This window comes from Bidens hawaiensis, unplaced genomic scaffold, assembly GCF_021521415.1.
Source record: "Bidens hawaiensis isolate Kalapana, Puna unplaced genomic scaffold, B.hawaiensis_p1.1 tig00024623_1, whole genome shotgun sequence".
Lineage (NCBI taxonomy): Eukaryota > Viridiplantae > Streptophyta > Magnoliopsida > Asterales > Asteraceae > Bidens > Bidens hawaiensis.
In genome coordinates, this window is record NW_027493888.1 from 1 (window position 1) to 20751 (window position 20751).

At 33.9% G+C, this 20751-nt stretch overlaps 1 protein-coding gene and 1 pseudogene across 5 annotated transcripts; both read right to left on the minus strand.

The window, feature by feature from the left end:
• Window positions 1-8321: 8321 nt before the first annotated feature.
• LOC143569610 (kinesin-like protein KIN-13B) lies at window positions 8322-14127 on the minus strand (annotated as a pseudogene). Its single transcript, XR_013141764.1, has 12 exons — window positions 13999-14127; window positions 13796-13915; window positions 12860-13018; window positions 12683-12790; window positions 12533-12610; window positions 12360-12441; window positions 12127-12290; window positions 10953-11254; window positions 10594-10812; window positions 9501-9897; window positions 8968-9033; window positions 8322-8504 (listed from the first exon to the last, which is right to left on the minus strand). The product of XR_013141764.1 is annotated as a kinesin-like protein KIN-13B (transcript).
• A 1866-nt stretch (window positions 14128-15993) lies between these two features.
• LOC143569618 (uncharacterized) lies at window positions 15994-20479 on the minus strand. Of its 4 annotated transcripts, XM_077055485.1 has the most exons (11): window positions 20445-20479; window positions 19254-19451; window positions 19067-19151; window positions 18576-18651; window positions 18309-18479; window positions 18084-18186; window positions 17866-17975; window positions 17665-17754; window positions 17347-17427; window positions 16460-17173; window positions 15994-16349 (listed from the first exon to the last, which is right to left on the minus strand). In XM_077055485.1, exons 1-11 carry the CDS (start codon window positions 20473-20475, stop codon window positions 16257-16259), a joined length of 1752 nt encoding a protein of 583 aa, XP_076911600.1. In that variant the 5' UTR covers window positions 20476-20479; the 3' UTR covers window positions 15994-16256. The 4 variants fall into 4 exon arrangements, with proteins under 4 accessions (XP_076911600.1, XP_076911602.1, XP_076911604.1 ...); XM_077055487.1 differs by lacking the exons at window positions 18576-18651; window positions 20445-20479 and having other exon boundaries at window positions 15995-16349; window positions 19254-19400; XM_077055489.1 differs by lacking the exons at window positions 18576-18651; window positions 20445-20479 and having other exon boundaries at window positions 15995-16349; window positions 19067-19144; window positions 19254-19366.
• Between the last annotated feature and the right edge of the window lie 272 nt (window positions 20480-20751).

The window sequence follows — 20751 nt, forward strand, 5'->3', positions numbered from 1 at the left end:
AGTTATTTGTATGTTTAATAGATTAATTTTATTTGTAATTGTGTCATTGTGTGATTGGTTAAAACACAAATTTGGCCAAATGTGTGATTGGACAAAAACAGGATCTTCCAAGTTAATCCAGATTCAAGATTTTGGTGGGCACCGCCTTTTTCTTCTTTTCAAAGTCAACAGAAGAGTTTGGAGTAGGTATGTGACGGTATTTCAATCGTCCCAGTTATTTTAGGTTTTATGGCCGACTTGAAAATCATCATAAGCAGAAACCCTAACAACAAATGGGTAAATGGTGTCTCTTCCCAACAACGACAGGGTAAATCCGTTGCCACACGCTCCTACATCGTCTTCCTCTGGAAAAGACAAGGAATGCACCGATAAAGACAAGGCCATTGACACCTGTTTATCTTGTTGTCCCGTGTATGATATTATTCCTTTGGACGATAAAGACAATCTAAGGTAGCTTTGACAAATGCAAAAAATTGTGGTTCGATTACTTGTATACCACTATTCATAACTCGAAAATTTGTAATACATCGTATCTTAAAGGTTACAAAAGAAAAACAAAATACGTTCAATAATAATAATAATAATAATAATAAATAAATAAATGGTTTTAGAAGTTAAAAAGTAAAAAATGAAATTGATTTATGTAATTTGCCGACCAATAAATTTATATTTGTAAGAAAAAGTTGTTCCAACAAATATAATTGGTTGGTAAACCTCAAATTTCCAATCTAAAAAATCTATTTGATGTAATATGGATTTTTGCGTACATCACAAGTAATTAAACATGTTAGCATTTATTATATATGATGTTGATATGTAGTCACAAGTCACGGAATTAGATCACTTAATAGTAAAGTAGGTTTGTAGTACATTTTTATTTTGACTTAATTCGCATTCTAGGATCATTAGAATAAATGAATAACGTTCGAGTAAACTAGAATAATCCAGTATACGTTTCATTTATGACATAAATACCGTAAGGGGATTATTAACATATAATATGAACATGAATATACACATGACTAAGTCTTATGACCATATGTCGAATAATCCAATATACATCCTTATTGACTATTCGAATTTATAGTTGAGTAAATGTATCTGAAAACACATGTTATGTCTCTAATCACGTCTAGGTCTTCAATATACTTTAAAGACAGAATGAGAAACTATAAATCTATAATTCAATTTGGTTTAGCATCTTCGAGCAAGTTAAGGAGAGCTTCGTTAAGGTTTAACATGAACTATGAACGGTTCACCCTTTAGACCAAGAAGCATCTATGGAAAGTTCATGGCACTCCCTCAAATTTATGGGGCCGAATCAAGATAACTTAACCAATCGAGAAAATTGATATGTCGGTTACGGTTATAATCAATATATTGTACCACTAGAATTAAACTCTACAATGTTGTATCTCTCTAGACATATTCATATGTTTTGTATATCTATCTTACCATGAAGTCGGAATCAACCACTCTTATAATTGGGTTGACTCGAGCTTTAAAGAAAGTCTCGCAAACTTCACATTGTCTCTTTAAAGTTTTCTGTATTTGTGTGTGTACTATCAATATAAGAATCACATTTTTGAAATCAAAATGCCTAGATTAAGAAAATAGATCCCGGATGAAACTATGCACCATAGAACACGAGAACATGTTAGTATATATAATGATAAGTTGGTGTTAACTAGGTTGTGCCCTCAACTTTCTTAACAAAGTATATTTTTAGAACTAAAGTTTTTTTTCCTTATTCATTTTACATATCGACTACCTCTAAGAAATTTTTTTAAATTACGTTATTTTTTAACCTTTTCTTTTAGATCCGCCAGCAGATGTTATAAACTTATAATGTCAATATTAAAGGCTATTATCCATAAGGACAATCAAAATATAAAATTAAAAAAACATTTAATGTATCAATTTGAAGTCTCACGCTCCAATTTAAAGAGGTTAGTGACCTTTATAAGAAATATTTTAATTATTTTTTTCCTCTTTTGGGACAAATAATGGATATGCTTTTGATTAAATAAACATATGCTTTTAGATATATAGATAGTTAAATACCAATAAATAATTACGTGAATTTTATAGCCATGCAAATTTAGGCGTCTTGTTGGCTTCTTTTGATTGGTCGACTTACTAAATAAAAAATTAATGGTTGTTCTAATACTAGCTTACAATGATAACCCAATCTAGTTTAATTATACATGAATAAATAAATAAACAAATAAATAGATAAATAAATAAATATAGTATATTTCTATTATAAGTACATAATTAAAAATATTTATCAATAATCATCATTTTTTTGGTATAGTATGTTACTCAAGGATGGCCTCAAGCGTACGCTATTTCGCATGCAAAAAATTTATATGTATGTCAACAGTTAGCTATTATGATACGTCGTTTTAACACTATGATTTTGCTATAGTTATTGTTATAACGTTTGTCGTTTAAAACAAAACTGTTTATATACTCACTTGTGTCTTTTTTAACATTTATATATTTTATACGGTACTTGACTCCTCAGGATCGACTAGAATCGACTTTTTACTTAAAAAAATTCTAATTTTCTTGGGTTTTGTTGGAAATGTTGATATACTCTAAACGTGAAAACCAAGAAAAAATGATTTGACGAAATTATCAAAACACATGAAAATATATAAGAAAAACGAAATAGTTGGTATGTTAGATTTTGAATTTAATTGGGTAGTCCTTTTTTTTTATTTAGAATTTGAACAAGTTGATTATTTTAGTACCGCTGCTTTAAATGCTTGTTGGAGATGAAGCGTACTTTTTTTATTAATGCAAAACAATTATTTTTATTTTAAGTTTAATAAAATAATAACAACTAAACTTATACTACTTATGACAATTAAATAACATTCTAATTCATTAATCAATTAAAATTTACAATATTAAACAAAATAAGTAACATTAAAAAAAATTTGAAAAACACCATCAAGAAAAAGAAAATAATTTTCGAAACAAGAAATATAAAGGATCAATCATTTGTTCAAGAGATATCGCTACACTTTTGTATCGACGGAAAAAACCTATTTTCCTTTCTAGCATCATATCCAGTTTGAAAGTATTCAAAGCAGATCTCCATATCCGCATATCGCTAGATATTCATAAACATAAATCTCTTAGCATCTGAAACCTTCATTTAAACACTTCAACATTAAAATCTAGAACTTCAGTTGATTAGAAATTTGGTATGAACAAGTAAATGTATTTTGTATGTATATGTATATGTAGTTTAATATTAATGATCTATAAATTTGGTCTAGTGGTTAGTTGGTTTGTCCTCTACAGTGTGGATGAATGTTCGATTCTCACTTGAGTCATTTCCATAGACAATGAATGAAAGGACATGTCATCGCTTCAATCTCGGGTTCGAGCCCGACAGGAGGCGGAAGTTTACGAATTTCATCCGGTTCTCGCTCATCTTGGGCTATCTCCAGGAATCGTGAATTGTTTTTGGGCTCGAAGGCGAAAAAACTTGGACCTTAAATTAGTTGGGTAATTGAGTTTAAACATTAAAAATACATAATTTTTTTAAAAAAGAATTATATATAGTTTCAAAATCAAAAATAAAATAAAAATTCAAGCTTATCGGGGTGTCGGGCACCCGGCCTTGCATCAGGGGGTCCGGTCTCACGGCGGTAGAAGAGTCGACCTTAGACATGACCCTGAATAAGATAGTTTTACACGTCAGATTATATGTGATTTTAAAAAAATATTTTTTATTATAAAATAATTTCTAATAAAATAAAAAAATATTAAAATGTATGTAGTAATTACACAAGTGGGAGAGAGTGAGTGAGGTGGATATGAGCAGAAGTGAGGTAGCCCATACTTACTCTCATTTTGTCGCGTGATCCACCTGACAAAAAATCTTAAAACCCCCGGGCCCACAAACCATGACAACCATGCTTCTTGTTTTTCTTCATATGTATATAACTAAATATATTATCAACACAACACAAGTCACAACACTTAATATTGTCTCATGAACTAACATAAGTCATAACATAACATAACAACTACTCTATGGATTCATATGACAACAACATTGTTGCACCCTTTGTCCTCAAGACTTATCAGATGGTCAATGACCCGTCTTTCGACGGGTTCATTCGGTGGGGCCCCCGGTAACAATAGCTTCATCGTCGTTGAGCCTCTCGAGTTCTCACAACGTTTGTTGCCAGCGTATTTTAAACATAACAATTTCTCGAGTTTGGTTCGTCAGTTGAACACTTATGTAAGTGTTACCTTTTTTTTTTTTTTTTTTTTTTGTAATTTGTTATAAATGGTCGCCTACAAAAGAGATAGACGACCGTTTTGACTTAAAAAAAGTCAATATTTTGAAAATTATTGGTTAGAACGGTCGTTTGAATAATAACTGGATGAATGTTCTGACCATAGACAGTTATTGGTCAGAGCTGTCTTCAGCCAATATATGGATAGCAGTTCTGACCATAGACCGTCAAACTTTTATTTTTAATTTTTTTGGTCAAAGTGGTCGTATTGACGAGTAAATGCCAAAATTTTGAAAATTATAGATCAAAATGGTTGTTTCACCAATACCCGAACGACCGTTTTGACCATCAAACTTGTAAAAATTATTGGTGAGAACGATCGTTCGACCAATATTTGGACGGTCGTTCTACCGTAGATCGTTCCTACCGTTTTGAGTCCACAAAACACTCAAAACAACCGTTTTGGCCAATAAAGTCAGACTTTTGAAAATTACTGGTCAAAAACAGTCGTTCAGCAAATATATGGACAACCATTTTAACCACATATGGTCAAACTTTGTAAGTTTTTTTTTTTTTTTTTTTTTGTCAAAACGACTGTCTATCCAGACAGCTGTTTGAAACAGTGCGGGATTAACGTGCGATTTGGATTAAATCAGGGCTTCAAAAAGGTGGATCCGGACCGTTGGGAGTTCGCGAACGAGTGGTTTTTGCGAGGACAAACACATTTACTAAAGAACATAGGGAGGAGAAGCAATACTAACTCTGTACATGACACTGTCAACGGTGGAGACAGTGTTGGCATGCATGCAAATTACAATATGGATAGCTCCGGCGGGTACTCGCCGGAACCGGTGCCGGAATATCCGTTTTCACTATTGGGTGGTGGGTTTTAGCTACAGTAGTTGGCTTAGTTATTATTGGTATTATTATTATAAATATGGTTTGGTGGATGTAACTTTTTTTTTTAATCTTTTTGTGATTTTTGTAATTTCCATAAGTCATAAGTTTATTCTTATTTTCTTCGCATTATCCAGTTTAAAATTTGGAAGTATTTAAAAAAATATATCAATTAATTTAATTGCTAAATGTATAATTTGCAATAGTACATGAGTTAGATAATAAAAATTATATAAATCATATTACATGTTAAATTATTAGCAGTATGCCAGTAACCAAGATGCTTTAAAATGTGATTTATTTCAACAGTTGTGAATGATTTTGTGGGTCGTAAACGAGCTGTAAAAGATTGGCAAGTTAAATATTTTGGACTATATATTTAATTTCTAAAGAGCTATAAACCATATATAAAATTGACTTACGATAAGGACCGTACATGTACTTTACTCATGTAATCATATAGATATATACGAGTAAAATACGTAAAAATGAATAATAACATATAATAAACGATTCAACCCCAAATTTGTTAAATTGACACTAGGTTCACATATAGAGCTTGAAACGAGTAAAGTTTAAGCTATTTTGAACGAGTTTTAGCTCGAGAGTGAAACTTTTTGTACTGGTAGGTGGGCTAGAAAATATATTTAGTATTATGATATATTATATTTTTTTTTGAAAATATTATGATATATTATATAATAATAAAACTAATAAAAAGAGGCTAAACATTAAGATAATTTATATTACTAATTAATACAAGCACGTTCTACTTTTTTAACTTGTCTTCATGTGACTAAATTGGCAAAAATCATGCTTAGGCTGAGGGGTGTGGGGGGCGCGAGAGGGGGCGCGAGTGGGGGCGCCAGCCAATAATATTGTGACGTGTGGCAGAGAGAGAAACTTGATAAGATGGGTGTTGGTAGTGGTGCTCGCGCCCCGGGACATGGTGTGGAGGGGCGCGAGAGGGGGCGCGAGCGGTTTTTTTTTTATTTTTTATAAATGTATTAAAAAAATGTATTATTAAAAAAACTCATAAATTATTTAAAAAAACACACATTAATTAAAAAAAACACATTAATATCTAAAAAAAAATTAAAGTACTAAAAAAAAACATTATTCTTATTCTTCGGCTTGGTCTTCTTCGATCAACCTCTTCCGGATACGTTCCTTTTGTTTTTCCATCAGCATTTGGTCGACCGGATTTAGGTTACTGAAGTCTCTTGTAAGGAATTCCAAATCTCTCATTCTTTTTTTTTCCTTTTTGTCATTAGAAACCACCTCCATGGTTTTGTTGAATTTATTGAGGGATTCAACAAGATCGTTGATGTTTACGGCTTCCCCCTCAGCCGGTTTTTTGCCCCTGGCGTCCCTTCCCAATGGCCGCCTCCTCGGCGGTGAAGACGTTTCCTCCCCCGCAACGTTTAGGTCGAATCCAACCCGGCAATCCGACCCGGCGGAAGTGCTGTACGCTCCAGACGAACTAGTTTTAGTCCGTTTCGGCCCTACTTCCGCATCAACGTCCGGCGCCACCAGCTCAACCCACTTAGAACACCTTCTCAACCTCTCCCACACCTTTACATCGTCCCACGTCTTCACCGTCCCATACCTCCGCAGGCACTCCCGCTTCCACTCTTCGACAGTGAAATTATAAACCGCCAAATCGTCACTGCCACTTGGTCTCATACGACCGGCGTTCCTGTTGAACAGATTAGTAAACAAGCCGACAAATTTTCTGATTTCGGTCCACCGACCCGAAATCATATCGGCGTTCCGCTCTGTACTCCCAACGAGCGAATAGAACGTCTCCCTAACCTTTGTCCAAAAGACCTTGCTCTTTTGGTAGTCCGCTGCAAAATGCATAAATAAATTTGTAAGTCATTTAACTTTTTTATTTAACTTTTTTATTAAAAATCATTTTTAAAAACGTTAAAACAATTACCGCAACGCCGATCCTCAGAAGTGACTATCCAAGCCCGACACAGGGCTTCCTTCTCATCCGATGACCACGGAGTGATTTTCCGTTTCGTCCTTCCGGTCGAAGCCGAACCCGACCCGTCCGTTGCAACTTGTTTTTTCCGGTGGACGCGTCTTCTTTGTCCCGCAGCTTCACCTTCTGGTTCTTGTGTCTCCGGAACTACAAAGTTAGGAGACGGTTGTATGTTGGATGGTTGAAAGCCGGATGGTTGTTGCGACCCCGAATAAAACATCGCTTGGTCCGGTGCCGACCATAAATCTTCGTAACTGTAATCTGAATCTAGGTTTGGGTACCAATTTCCAGCCATGTGATATTGGTATGTGATATTGGTATGTGATATTGGTGTTGGTTTGGGTTTGATATAGGTTTAATAGAGAGAAAATTGTATGTTTTATTATGTAGGATGGTTTGTATTTGATATAGATATATATAGAGTAAAAAAAAAATTTTTTTTTATTAAACAAAGAGCCAACGGCTCCTTTTCACCATTCCAACGGCTCTTTTCACCATTCCCAATCCCATTTACGCCCCACAGGTCCCGCTAACCCCCTTGCGCCTGCCTCTTTTTCCGCGCTCGCGCCCCTCTCGCGCCTCGGTGGTGTGGTGCTCGCGCCCCGGGGCGCGAGCGGCTGGCCTCTTGCGCCCTTTCTAGCGCTCCACACCCCTCAGCCTTACTTACAAAATCTTATCATGCACTTTTTCTAGAAACAAAATCAAGATTTATAGTAAATTATATAAAACTTCGATTGTGATGGATTCAGAAAAAAAAATCAAGATTTTATTATTTTCATGTTATAATCATGAAGAATATTGGCACTTGTTATAGTTTATAAATTTTTTATAAATTTATAACTTATAACAACCAATATAATAAATTTGGCTTAAAAAACACGAGACACTCTTAAACGTTTAGTTCCCAAAAAGCCGAGACACAAGACTGCATCATATTTACTACCAATATTTTTTCTCTGTCTGTTTTTCATATTCATCTGTTCTGTTGTTTTTACATAACCGAGAGGCGATCATAAAATCAAAACCGCATTTTGATTTTTCTCTATATCGTAACAAGTTACACAACCTTTTACATAATTTACACCCGAAATCAGTATCGAATGTAGAGAAAAACATTTCAAACACTAAATATTTTAACAAAACAGGACACATACCATAATTATCTACCATCATTTGCCATCTGTAGCAGATGACAGAACATTGTATTCCTCCAAATGTTTTTTAAAATTACGCAACTGTGTCTGCAGTTTTTGGATCACATCTGCTTTCTGGGATATAAGTGTATTTAATTTTTTAATATAATCGTCGAGTAGGTTTCCTGGTTGATCTAACTCTACCAGCAGGTTAATTTCCTGCAAATGTTATAACTAACATTGTTAACAACGTGACATTATGGGTATGGGTGTTAAACGAGTCGTGTTTTTTCATAAAAGTACTAAAAAATTATATTATAAACTTATAACAAAAAGTTATAAGTTGATGTCAATTTCTCTTTTATTTTTAAATGTTGGCATAAACTATACAATCATTTAAGTTACTGCAAAAAAAATGTTATTAAAAAAATTGACAGGTTAAACGGGTCAGCCCAAACCCAACCTGTTTAGTTAAACGTGTTCGTGGGTTCAACCCGAATATGACACAAACCCGTGAACATTGTGTTAGGTTTGTGTCATGTTGTAACTTCACACCTCTATGTATAGGTGGGTTGGTAATATGTCAAACGGGCTCGAGTGGGTTGACCCAAATTGACCCTTTTTCAGGTAATATGAGTTGACATAACCACATCTAAATCGAACAAAGAAACGAGGTAGTTACCTCTCGAACGATATTCATAGTCTCCTCCACTTGTTTTCGGTGAGCATGTACAAGATTTTCCTCTTCCTAAAATAAATAAAAATTATATCATTATTACTTGTAGGTTGTAAGCTATAACCATATGCAAAAAAATAAATAAATAAAATAAAAAAAATCGTTATAATTGATTACACGGACAGTTCCTGTGGTTTGGTCATATTGCAGCGTTGGCCCCCAAGTTTCGAAATGACAGCTTTAGACCAACACGTCGTCCAAACAGTTGGTTTAAAGATGTAATTTTTTAAAACTTGGGGACTAAACTTGTAGCCGAGTTCAACGGATCATGCATAGTAATGTTATGACTCCAAGATCAGCCAATGTAGTTTTTAAAAGATCAGGTTTTGCAATTCGAAAAAGGGGTGGCGGCGCAGCTTGTTGCCCGCTTGCTTTCTGTTTCGATGTAATCACTACTTTTCAGTTTAAAATGAATACATGTTTTGGTTTTAATCTGAACGAAAAATAAAATAAATTAATTAATTCAAAAAATATATTACCTCAAGAAGTGCAGTAAGATCATTATTGACCTTAACAGGTTTCTCAAATCTTGAAGTGTTTTTCGGATCATTGACTTCCATAGAATAGTCAAAGTCATCTTCCATGATTGCTTCATCTGAACCTCCATTGTCACTTATGTAATCTTCATATGGAGGTGTATACATTGTGGATTTTTGTAAAGGAACATGTTCAATGGTTAAAGATGATGATGATGAATCTTTATCGGTTTGTTTACGCCATCCGAATCGATTAGTTTCATGCGGTTTTTCAGGTATAACGTCTTCGAAACGCGTTAATGTTGATGAAGTTATAGGGAATGCAATTGAGTTTCTAAGGTTGGATGTTGAAGTTGACAAATCTTTCTTGGAGTTGCTTCCTTTTGATAGACTCTTAACCCTGATATGTGAAAATTAACCAATCATATTCAATGATACGGAATTCGGTTAAAAGCATATTTTTCAATTCTTAATGACAAAAATGCCCTTCAAGTTTTTGTAAAAAACAACATATTAAACATATACCATGTTGACGGCCCATCGCTAAAGTTTTCACTTTACAATATTTTTAAGGGCATTTTCATCATCTGACATGTTTGTGGCATTAAGGGAAAAAGTTTGATACTTTGGCGGGCCCCACATACGTTACCGTAAAATAAAATGAAAAACACAATTTTAGCCTATAGCATGTTGACACCTCATCAAAATTTTAAGGACATTCTCATCATCTGACATGTTTTGGTCAAAACAATAGAAACCAGATGGACACTTACGTGGCCTGTAAAGCAGTTTCAACGTATGGGTTCGTGGCGTTAATAAAAAAAAGTTGGAGATGGGGCCCACATACGTCACCGTGAAATAAAGAGAAAAAACACAATTTTAACCTATAGCATGTTGACACCTCATCAAACAAGTTTTCTACTTTTCAAGATTTTTAAGGGCGTTTTCGTCATCCGACATGTTTTTGGTCAAAACCGGTACAAAATATGGGTCCGTGGCGTTAACGAATAAAGTCGGATACTTTGGTGGGCCCCGCATACATTATCTTGAAATAGAATGAAAAAAAAAGTAATACATAACAAATGTTTCGGGTCACCTGTCAGCATATCTTAACGTATTAAGAGTATGTTCACAAGATGCAGAGCTTGGTGAAATGCATGATATCATAACCGTACGCGAGTTACCAACAAACGAATCCCTTAAAACTTCAGTTAGTTTACTCCCTCTAAACGGAATATGACCCTGATCATTATCAAGGGCTCTGATACATTCCTTTAAAGCAAGTAAACTTTTATTAATTTCAGCACCTTCCATCCTACAATACCAGCAATCAAACTTTCAAAACTCGTATCACCCGAAACAAAATTAGCACAAAGTTTGTTACTTTTTAAAAAAAGAACCATAAAGGCTGAAACTTTCTTTTAATCAAATAAAAAAGATTTAAAAAGTTGTCACCTTGTTTGTTTATCATTATCAGTGGTGTCTGCACCGCGTTCACTTCCAGCAAGATCAATGAAAGATAATTTCCCGACCAAGCGGGGCGGTTTGGATGCATTGCCATCAATCAGTTTCTTGACAGCAAGTTGAAGAATTGCATGTGATCTTGAAGATTCTTCGTTCGCACCAGTTGTACCAGTGCTTCTTGTGGAATTACCTTTTTCGATTAATTCCTTTATTGTTTCCACATTTGATACATTATATTCCTGCAAGCCAACTATGCAGACCTGTTGTTTTCCATCCTCTCTCATGCAAGCTTCCTGTAAAAAATATATATCATAAGTATAAATTGGCAAATAAAATTTAAAAAAAAAATAAAAATTGGAGTTGAGATTAGGGCTGTTCAAAAAACTTGCGGGTCACTTGTTAGGCTCGTTTAGCTGGCTCACTCATCGGCACATGTAACTTAAAGCCCAAATTTTAATATACAAAATATAACCAAAAAGTATAAACCAAATTGTAATATATGTATGAATTACATATTTTTTTGGTTGATTAATTATGCATTTTATGTGTACTGTGTACGTTTAAAATATTATTGTTTTTTTATGTACATCAATATGTGTAAAAATTTAAGATTTATGTTTATCCAAATATGAGGTTTGTCCAATTCTGCGGTTTTAGTTCAATAGTTTCAAATTTTCGTCCCTGTGGTTTCATTTCAGTTGCAATTAAAACCGAATTCATTAACTCCGTTAAGTATGTTCGTTAAACCCATCAGCGTGCCTCTCACGCGAGGGGCGATTTTGTCCTTTTCTCCCCAAATAACCCCCAGTCTTAATTCACAAGCCCCCTCACGTGAGGGGATGGGGGTGTATTTGGGGACAAAAAGGAAAAAACTGCCCCTCACGTGAAGGACACGCTTACGGGTTTAACGACCAGACTTAACAAGGTTAATGAATTCGGGTTTAATTGCAAGTGAAATGAAACCACATGGAAGAAAATTTGAAACAACTGGATTAAAACCGCAGATTTGAAAAAACTACAGGGACGAAAACCGCAGTTCACTCTTTTTTAAATAAATGAGCTAGATCGAGCTTTCTACGAGCTGAGCTCAAGCCCAACCTGGCTCGGCTCGTTTACAGCTCTAGTTGAGATGCATTATAACGAAAAGAAAAAAAAAGCTGAAAACTCACTTTCTATCATTAAGAAGATCGAAAACTTTCCCGCCATAGATTTCAAAGAAACTAACAAATAACTGAAATCCTTGGTTTCGGTAAGTATGACGCATGAGTCCGAAAATATCATGGGAAGCTTTGAGGGGTAGTGGTTGCATTGTATACGTCTTCCCGCTACCTGAAAAACAACATTTAATATAATATAAACTACGAATGTAAACGAGCCAAGCCACTCGTGATCGGATACCTGTTTGCCCATAAGCAAAGCAGGTTGCTTTTGTTTTTTGAAAGATAATTGGAATTATGGGCTCCACAGTTTGTGAATATATCTACACCATAAACAATAAATATATCAGCCAAAATGTATTAAAAGAGTGCAAAGTGAAGGTAATGAGAAATTTTATAAATTTATATACACACTTCATCATTTGTGACATCTTCATTCATCACAGCATCAAATACAAATCCATGCTTCTCAACATATTCAGTCAAATCAACCTGAAAAAGCACCGATAAAATTCAATATTTCAATCTTAACATTAACAAAGTTTGACTTCACTAAAACCTTACTTTGACTTTTGATTCATGAATAGTGAGTGAACAAGTATTAGGGTCTATGCTGATGATATCATCTTCCTTTTTGGAAATTTCCTTTTTATTAAGCGGTCGCTTGCGTACCTGCATTCAAGATTAAACATTTCATAAAACAAGAAACGAAAAATATACAAAAAGCATCATGAAACATACAACAACTTTAATCTTGGCAACATTACTAGCTTTTTCTTTATCCACCAAAGAGCTCTTAACAACATTGTTCTCGGTCGAACCACATGAAACATTAGCATATTCGACATATTCACCATATGAAGGTTGATTCAGCAAATTGAAGTTGTTTTCACTATGCACCTGCACATACAAAAATATTTAATATTAATTCACTGCTCTTCTTCAATCTTAAAACCAAACAAACCTTTAAAAATAGCAAATTGCATATGTTTTCGATAAGCATTGTTACATCAAGCCATATATCATCAGGATTTTAGCCCACTTTGGTATGTCCTAAATTACATGTCTGCAAATTCTATCAGTATGATGAATATACATTTTTAACGTATTACATAATTTATTTATTTTTTAATATTTAGAACCCGTTTTGAATTAAAATCTCTGTATATCAGGACGTGCACGGTTCGGTTTGGGCTAAAACCGAACCAAAAACCAAAAATTCAGTTTTTGGAAACCATTCAGTTTCTGTTTTTTTGGTTTGGTTTCGGTTTTTCCTGTTTTGCCATTTGAGCTTGAAAATTTTAGTCTTTTTTTTTTGCCAAAACAATGAAATTGGCCCTAAATCATTTTGTTAATTAATAACTAAATGATTATTATACATTTAAGATAAAATATTTAAGTTACATATTCATTGAATTCTTATAAATTACATAAAACAAAAAATGAAAATCTATAAATTCATTTCAGTTTTTTCGGTTTTTATTTCCTAAAAACCAAAACCGAACTGTAAATTCGGTTTTTACAAAAACATAAAACCAAACTGTCAGTTTTTGTTTCAATTCAATTCTTTCGGTTCTTCCGGTTTCAGCATTCCAATTCTTTAATCAGTTAAAAATTAAAACTTTAAATTTTTATCAAATTCAATAACTCAACAAGTATAACACACAAGATTCCAACCTCGGTTAACAGCTCGGTATCAACGGAATGAAGATCAAACAACCCCGGTGTACTCTCACCACCACATTTCAACAAATCTTTATTATTATTATTATTATTCTTCCCATAAAACCCAAACTCCTGCAATCAATTCAAGCATCAAAAGCAATCAAGATTGTTGATATTAACAAAAAGATGAATACTTTGTGATTAGTTAGTAAAACCTGGAGTGGTGGCAAATTAGGATTAGAAGAGTAAAGATGATGAAGACCAGCAGATTGAAGCCATTTGTTGTTGAAGTTGGATTCAATGAAGTTATTATTATTATTAGTATTGGATCCAGATCTCTGCATAACTTACTAGAGTGTGTTTCAATGAATGAAAGTAGTTGAGATTGAGATATGTGTGTCTGTGTGTGTATGGATTTTTGAAGCTTGTTTTGGAATTTGAATACAGGGGCGGGCATCATCATAATAATAATAATATTATTATTATAACTAGGATAATGACCTGCTTTAAATATTTCAAGCCGACCTGTGTTAGATATTATAAGATAGATATTATAAGAATTATTTACTTGTTCGCTACAAAATCACAAGATGTAGGAAAAATATGTATAAATTGTGAAATTAGAAAATGTTATACAAATCATTAAATTATAAAAATAATAGTCATATTAAAAAGGATCACAAAATCAGTTATAAATAATTAAATATGGTCAAAATTGGTTTTTAAATCATTTGAAAGGAAATAGCTGGTTATTATTATAGAAAACATTAATTAGTGAATTATGTGGCATATCTATAGATGAAAACCGGATGACTTTGAAGCCTATGTGAACATGCTAGTTGAAGGTAACGTGAATGTCTTGTATTGATTAATAGTATAGTAAGATTGAGTGACAGTGTGAGGTGATGATTAGGTGTAGTGTAGTCATGCAAAATAGAAATAATTGAATAAGAATATTTATTATCTCAACCATTTTTATGTTATACGATTTTATATTTACTTGATCTTATAAGGTTTTTATAAAACTTTCAAATTTATATGAGACTATTTGTTATGTGAGGGGTGGAAAGGGGGAAGATGACAACACGCAGGCGATGAGGTGGAAAATGAGTTTTCACCTTTTACACTCACGGAGGCTGTTCATTATGGAACGGACTTTAAAGTTCCTTCACATTCCCACGTCACGGTCATGTCATCGCCACGTAGGTTTGTTGTCCCCCCTTCATATATATACGTATATATATATATATGTGAGAGAGAGAAAGAGAGAAAAGTTGGATGGTCTCATACACCCCCAAAGCCACTCGTCTTCACAACACCACCCCTCCTTTTGACGCCCACCCTTTACCGAACCTTGGCGGTGTTCCCCCTACACCGCCCTCTTCGCCACCCCTCACACCGCCTCATAGCGAAAGAGCCTAAATGGTTTGTTTGGGAGGGGATGAGTGAAATGGGCAAAATAATATTTAGATGGACCAAAAATTAGGACAAAAAATTATTCTTTTATTAAGATTTAATTTTTTTTATTTACTTTGTTCTGTTAGCTGTAGACACTACATGTGTTAGTTTTTAACTTTTTTTGAGAATCATACAATGATTATAGCATAGAAACATTATTTCATGTCACATATTGGTGGGATATACTGAGTACGATGATGATGATGTTATATAAGTCAAGTAGATGAGATAACTTATTTTTGACATTTTGTGGTTGAAAAATGTACTTGAATTTCAAGATTGACAAAATGCATACATTCCTATGATTGCTACATTTTATTAAAATTTTAATACTTTATAACAAAAAAAGAAAAACAGCATTTGTTTAAACATTGCTCTCATATAAACATCCATCCTATTCATTGCTATCACTCACTTTAATCACATTTGCATATTACTTTTTTATTTAATATCATATTATAAAAATTTGGATTCTTTAGTATTCTGCAAGTTTAATAGTTTCTAAAAAATAGTCTCAGGCAAGATTGCTAGTGTTTTAAGTTTATCTAATACATGATTGTTGATGTACTCATTTTACAACCGAGGTGATTCGTTCACGACCAAAATTATTTATGCTTGATAATTATGTGCCTTACGATAACTTTAACAGCACGCGATATGCAAAAAGAAAAATGGGAGTAAAAACCATCAACAATTAAATTGGTTGTGTACAAATCAGTTTATCCTGCAAGCAGTGTTTACGCCGTTTTCCTCCATCAAGAATCAAGATTATGCCATTCTATCTACGAAAGAGAAATAAACCGAGTCATTTGATTGCATGGGTCCCACAAGCAGAAAGGAGTCCACCTGTTATGCTGACATGGCATAACATTCTGGGCAGGTTACTTGATTCTTGAAAACTACACAAATATAAAATATTACTAATTTTGAATTTTTTTAATTTTATTGACTTAATAAAAAGTCAAAATAACAGGTCAAAGTCAAACTCCCCTATTTTGAACCTGTTAGCAGAGGGTCATAAAAATGAACTGTAACCACCACCAAGAGGTACTCTGGGACTAAATTCAACTGATACTTTCAAACACTTGCAAATACTAAAGCCAACACTCTGTAAATAAATAACAAAACATGTTATTCAAGAATAAAGATAAATTTGTGAAGAAGTAAAGTTGAAAACTTAAAAAAAAAAAATATTTAGAAATAACATAATCACATTACCGGGATGATTACAACCCGCCCTTCAGGGTTGAATAAAACCGGAAGACTTCTTCTTGCAGCAACTGGAATAGACTTTAATAACAAAAGACTTCTTTTCGCTTCTTCAAGTTGACTTTTTTCTAAAGTCATACTCTTGGTCAACTCAAAAAGATACAGCCAATCAGCATCGACCATGTGGCGCACCTCCATAACCGAGTCTTGACCGGACCCACAACAACGACAACCAACGTTTCCACCGAAAAACTCCCATGACACCAAGAACCTATCCATGAAATGACCAATTTGCCCCTGACCAAGTTCTTTGACTTTGACTAACTTTACAACCTTTTTTGACTTAATATCAGTTAAAGTTTCGGGCTTGACTTGAAATTTTTCGAATTCGGTTTTGTAGAGTGAACAAATACTCGTAAACGTTGGCTCGCTAAGAATCTTGACCCGTTTGGCTTCGGTTAAGATAGACTCAGTATACGACATTGTGTCCAAAAAATGCACGTTTGACATATTTGGTACCGTTTTATTTGAATATGATTTACCGTTTTCTATAATTTGTGATAGCTCGTTTGAAACGTTGACAGGTTGTTTGTGTAAAGAACCGACATAAAATGAATCCATTTTTATAGGTAAAGCAGAGTTGACCGAACAACAAATAATAATCTTGGTGCCTTTGGAACCAGGGGCTGCACATAGGTAACATCCGGCTGCAGTAAAAGAAGACTGCAAAAACAGTTACTATTATCAGTGGATGATATAACAAACGGTGACAAAAGTAATTAAAAGAAGTTCAAAAGAAAGGTTTTGACCATTTCTTATAAGGCAAATTAGCAACAATCATTTGGAAATACAAAGAGGAACATGTACATAATTTTAGACTGGTGAAAGTAAAACACCTTGCACGGGAATGTACGAAAGTAATCCAATAGCAATATTTGAACATTGCCACGAACTGGTCTTTGCCTTTGTGATATAAACTACAATAACAAATCAAGTAAGTTTAGAAAACCTTCAACACGAAAAGAAAGTGGCAAGATGAGTCATTTTTGTACAAATCAAAACGGGTCGGGTCAGGTTGACCTCTAATACCTTTGTCCAAATTCTATAAAGATTTACAAATAACCTATTTTGTTGATTAAAACAATTTTAAAACTTTTATGCATTAAATATATAGTTTGACCCCTTTGACTTATTTGACTGATCAAAGATATAACCTGCAATAGGAGTGTCACAAACTTGGAAAGGCAGATATCCGTGACTTCTGACGGGTTTAAAATTCCTAAATCAATAATGGCGTATCCTTGCTGCATCAAACAAGCAAGAAAGTTAGTAACTTGAAGAATGAAGAACTAAAAATATTTTTCAAAAAAAAGTAAAAATATTAAGAAATGTTATAGAAACCAAGAATTACTTACAGGCATAACCATTACTGCTTCATTAATCAAATTTTGACAAACTTGGTCAACAAAGAACCGAGTTCTTCGACAGGCTAATATAACTGCTTGCAACTCGGACTTGAATGTAGCTGTAGAAGACGAGCATTTAGTTTCAAGAAAGTGTTTATTTGTCAAATGTCTAAAGTACCCTTCAATGGTTCATCAATTTTTTATGTAACTATAGCTATGAAACTCACATGATGACAAGTTTTTTAATGCCATTCGGATCCTATTTCGTGCAAAAATCGTATTTTGATTTGTGGGATCTTCCACCCACTCCTGTTTTTCCCCTTCGCATATCTGTCCAGAAGTAATAAACTTATCAAAAACTTTAATGTTACAAAAGAATAATTGTTTGACAAAATGGTTTGACTTTAGTTTAGAAAAGGGGGCAAATTGGACCAAAAAGAAATGAACTTAACCTTATAAAGATCTTGTTTTGAGAGATCCAAAAGTGGCCGAACAAGTAACATACTATTTGAAATTCCATCATGAAAATTCGAGTGTGTGGCAAATATTTGACTGGTCAATGCCATGCCAGCAAGTCCAAGAACACCACTATTGCGAGATAGCCTTAAAACAAATAGTTCTGCCTGAATTGTGTTCACTTATTAGCATCTTGAACTATTATAGGAATATAAGCTGAGACTTTTAGTAAGGATTATGTTAAAGATTGTCCTGAACCGAACCTGATCGTCAGCATGATGTGCAATTAGTAACACCCCTATTTGGTGTTGACTACAAATGTGTTGTAATTTTTCATACCTGCAAAAAAAAGTTAAATTATCACAAAATCATAGTCAACGGTGAATAATAAAATAGAAATAATATAGGCCGAGCGCGCACATGTAGACCTGTAAACGAACACAAACGAAGCATTTCGTGTTCGTTCGTTTAACTTTAACCAAACAAAAAATTGAACACAAACAATTAAACGTACATGGTTTTATTTTCCGTGTTCATTCATTAAGAAAATGAATATGTTTGTGTTCGTTTATGCTCATTTATTAACAATATAAACGAGCGGTTCAAGCTAGTAGACCACCCAAGTATGTAACTTATGTCCTTCATAAAAGCACATTAGTTATGTTTACATTAAGTTGTTGCTTTTTTGAAAATCAACACGAGGGTATTTTTGTCTTTTAATGTTTTCAAGGGCATTTCCTTGAACTATTGGTACCTTATATCTCGAGCTGCTTCTTGCAAGTGACCCAATGTTGGCTTGCCATCTGTCCATTCACAATGGGCAATCTCACATCTGATTCCTACAAATATCCTGTATTAACCATCTATTGTTCGGTAAAAAGAAGTTAACTTTTTGACCAACAAAAGAAACGTAAAGTCTGAATTTGGAGAATACTTAGTACCCATTTTAAGAACCCGATTTTGAACCATCTCTGCCTCGTTTTTACTCTCGGCGCGTAATCCATGATCAACTATTATTGCCAATAACCCATCAACAAAATCATTGTTCACCCTTGAAGCTGCATTCAGTCCATTAGTTTTCCAATTAGCAGCTAGTAAACACAATGCCATACTGTCGGGACCACCAGAGACACCCACAGCTGAAAAAATGATAGAAGTTATAACTTATAACCAATAAATCTTCATCAAAATGCACCAATAAACCATCAAAATGCACAAACAGACGAGTAGAACACACAAAGTTCAAATCTTTATGCAAAAAGATTATATTTTTATGCAGAAAGATCAAAATTTTATGCGCCAAGATAAAAACTTTCTTGTGTCAGCTTACTGCCTATCCAAGGAACAAGAATGGCTTCTAACTTTGATAAACTGTAATATTCTGCTGCGTGTCAACCAATATTGTTCGTTTCTCCCACAAAAAGTATACGGATTTTCTTTTGGTTGCTTGACACACAAAGTTCAAACCCTTATGCAAAAAGATCAAAACTTTACGCGCCAAGATCAAAACTTTCTAACGTCAGCTTTCTGCCCAGTTATCTCTCTAAGGAACAAGAATGGATTCTGAATTTGCTAAACAACAGTAATATGCGGGCCTCATGCCAGCCAATATTGTTCGCTTTGCCCACAAAAAGCTCACGGATTTGCTTTTGGTTGCTCGACACAAAGTTCAAATCTTTACGCAAATCAGGTCTTTATGCACTTTAACACTAACAATTCAGTATACTCTCCTCCTATTAACAAATTATCCTTTTGCAACATGCAAAACACTAACAATTGCAGCAAATAGGATCTGATTAAGACTCAATACACTAACATTAAACACTAAAAGTTTAAAATTAAGACTTAAAACACGGATATTATCAGTACCGATTTTCTGACCGATATTTCACATGAGAACCAATAACCGAGATACCACTGATATTGACTGCATTTTTGCTAAAAAAAACTGTAATATTCGGCCCGTGTAAACCAATATTGTTCGTTTTGCCCACGAAGTTCAGGTCACACAAAAAGTTCAAAACTTTATGCAAAAAGATTATAATTTCCTTAAAATTATGAACAATGTTAATAATGTATAACAAGACACGCTATATATATATATATATATAATTACAAGTAATTGTACTAACCAATACTATGATGGGGTTTGATACCAGCCATAGCCATACGCCTTTAGAAAGATTCTTTATACTTTGATAGTTGTTCAGTTGAATCTTGATGAGAATTAGAACAACAACTACACAAGAATCTAATAAAAATGGGTCTTTTTGAAGTGGGAAAGATGATGGGAGTGTTTGGGTATGAAGATAAAGATAACCCAGTTCGGATTAAGTGTGGTTTGGCTGGGAGCATCAGTAATCCACGAGCCATTCATTCATACGCTGGTGGTGACAGGAGGAAGAGGAAGAAGAAGAAGAAGAAGGCGGTATATATATA

Bases quoted from the DNA above. Each gene is read 5' to 3' on its own strand.
- LOC143569618 (XM_077055485.1), bottom strand. From the start codon at position 20,475: ATGGCTGGTATCAAACCCCATCATAGTATTG. The intron at 17,755-17,865 runs GTAAGTAATTCT...TGTTTGATGCAG, and splicing joins AAGCAGTAATGGTTATGCCT to CAAGGATACGCCATTATTGA. The intron at 17,174-17,346 runs GTGTTTTACTTT...CTGTTTTTGCAG, and splicing joins TTCGTACATTCCCGTGCAAG to TCTTCTTTTACTGCAGCCGG.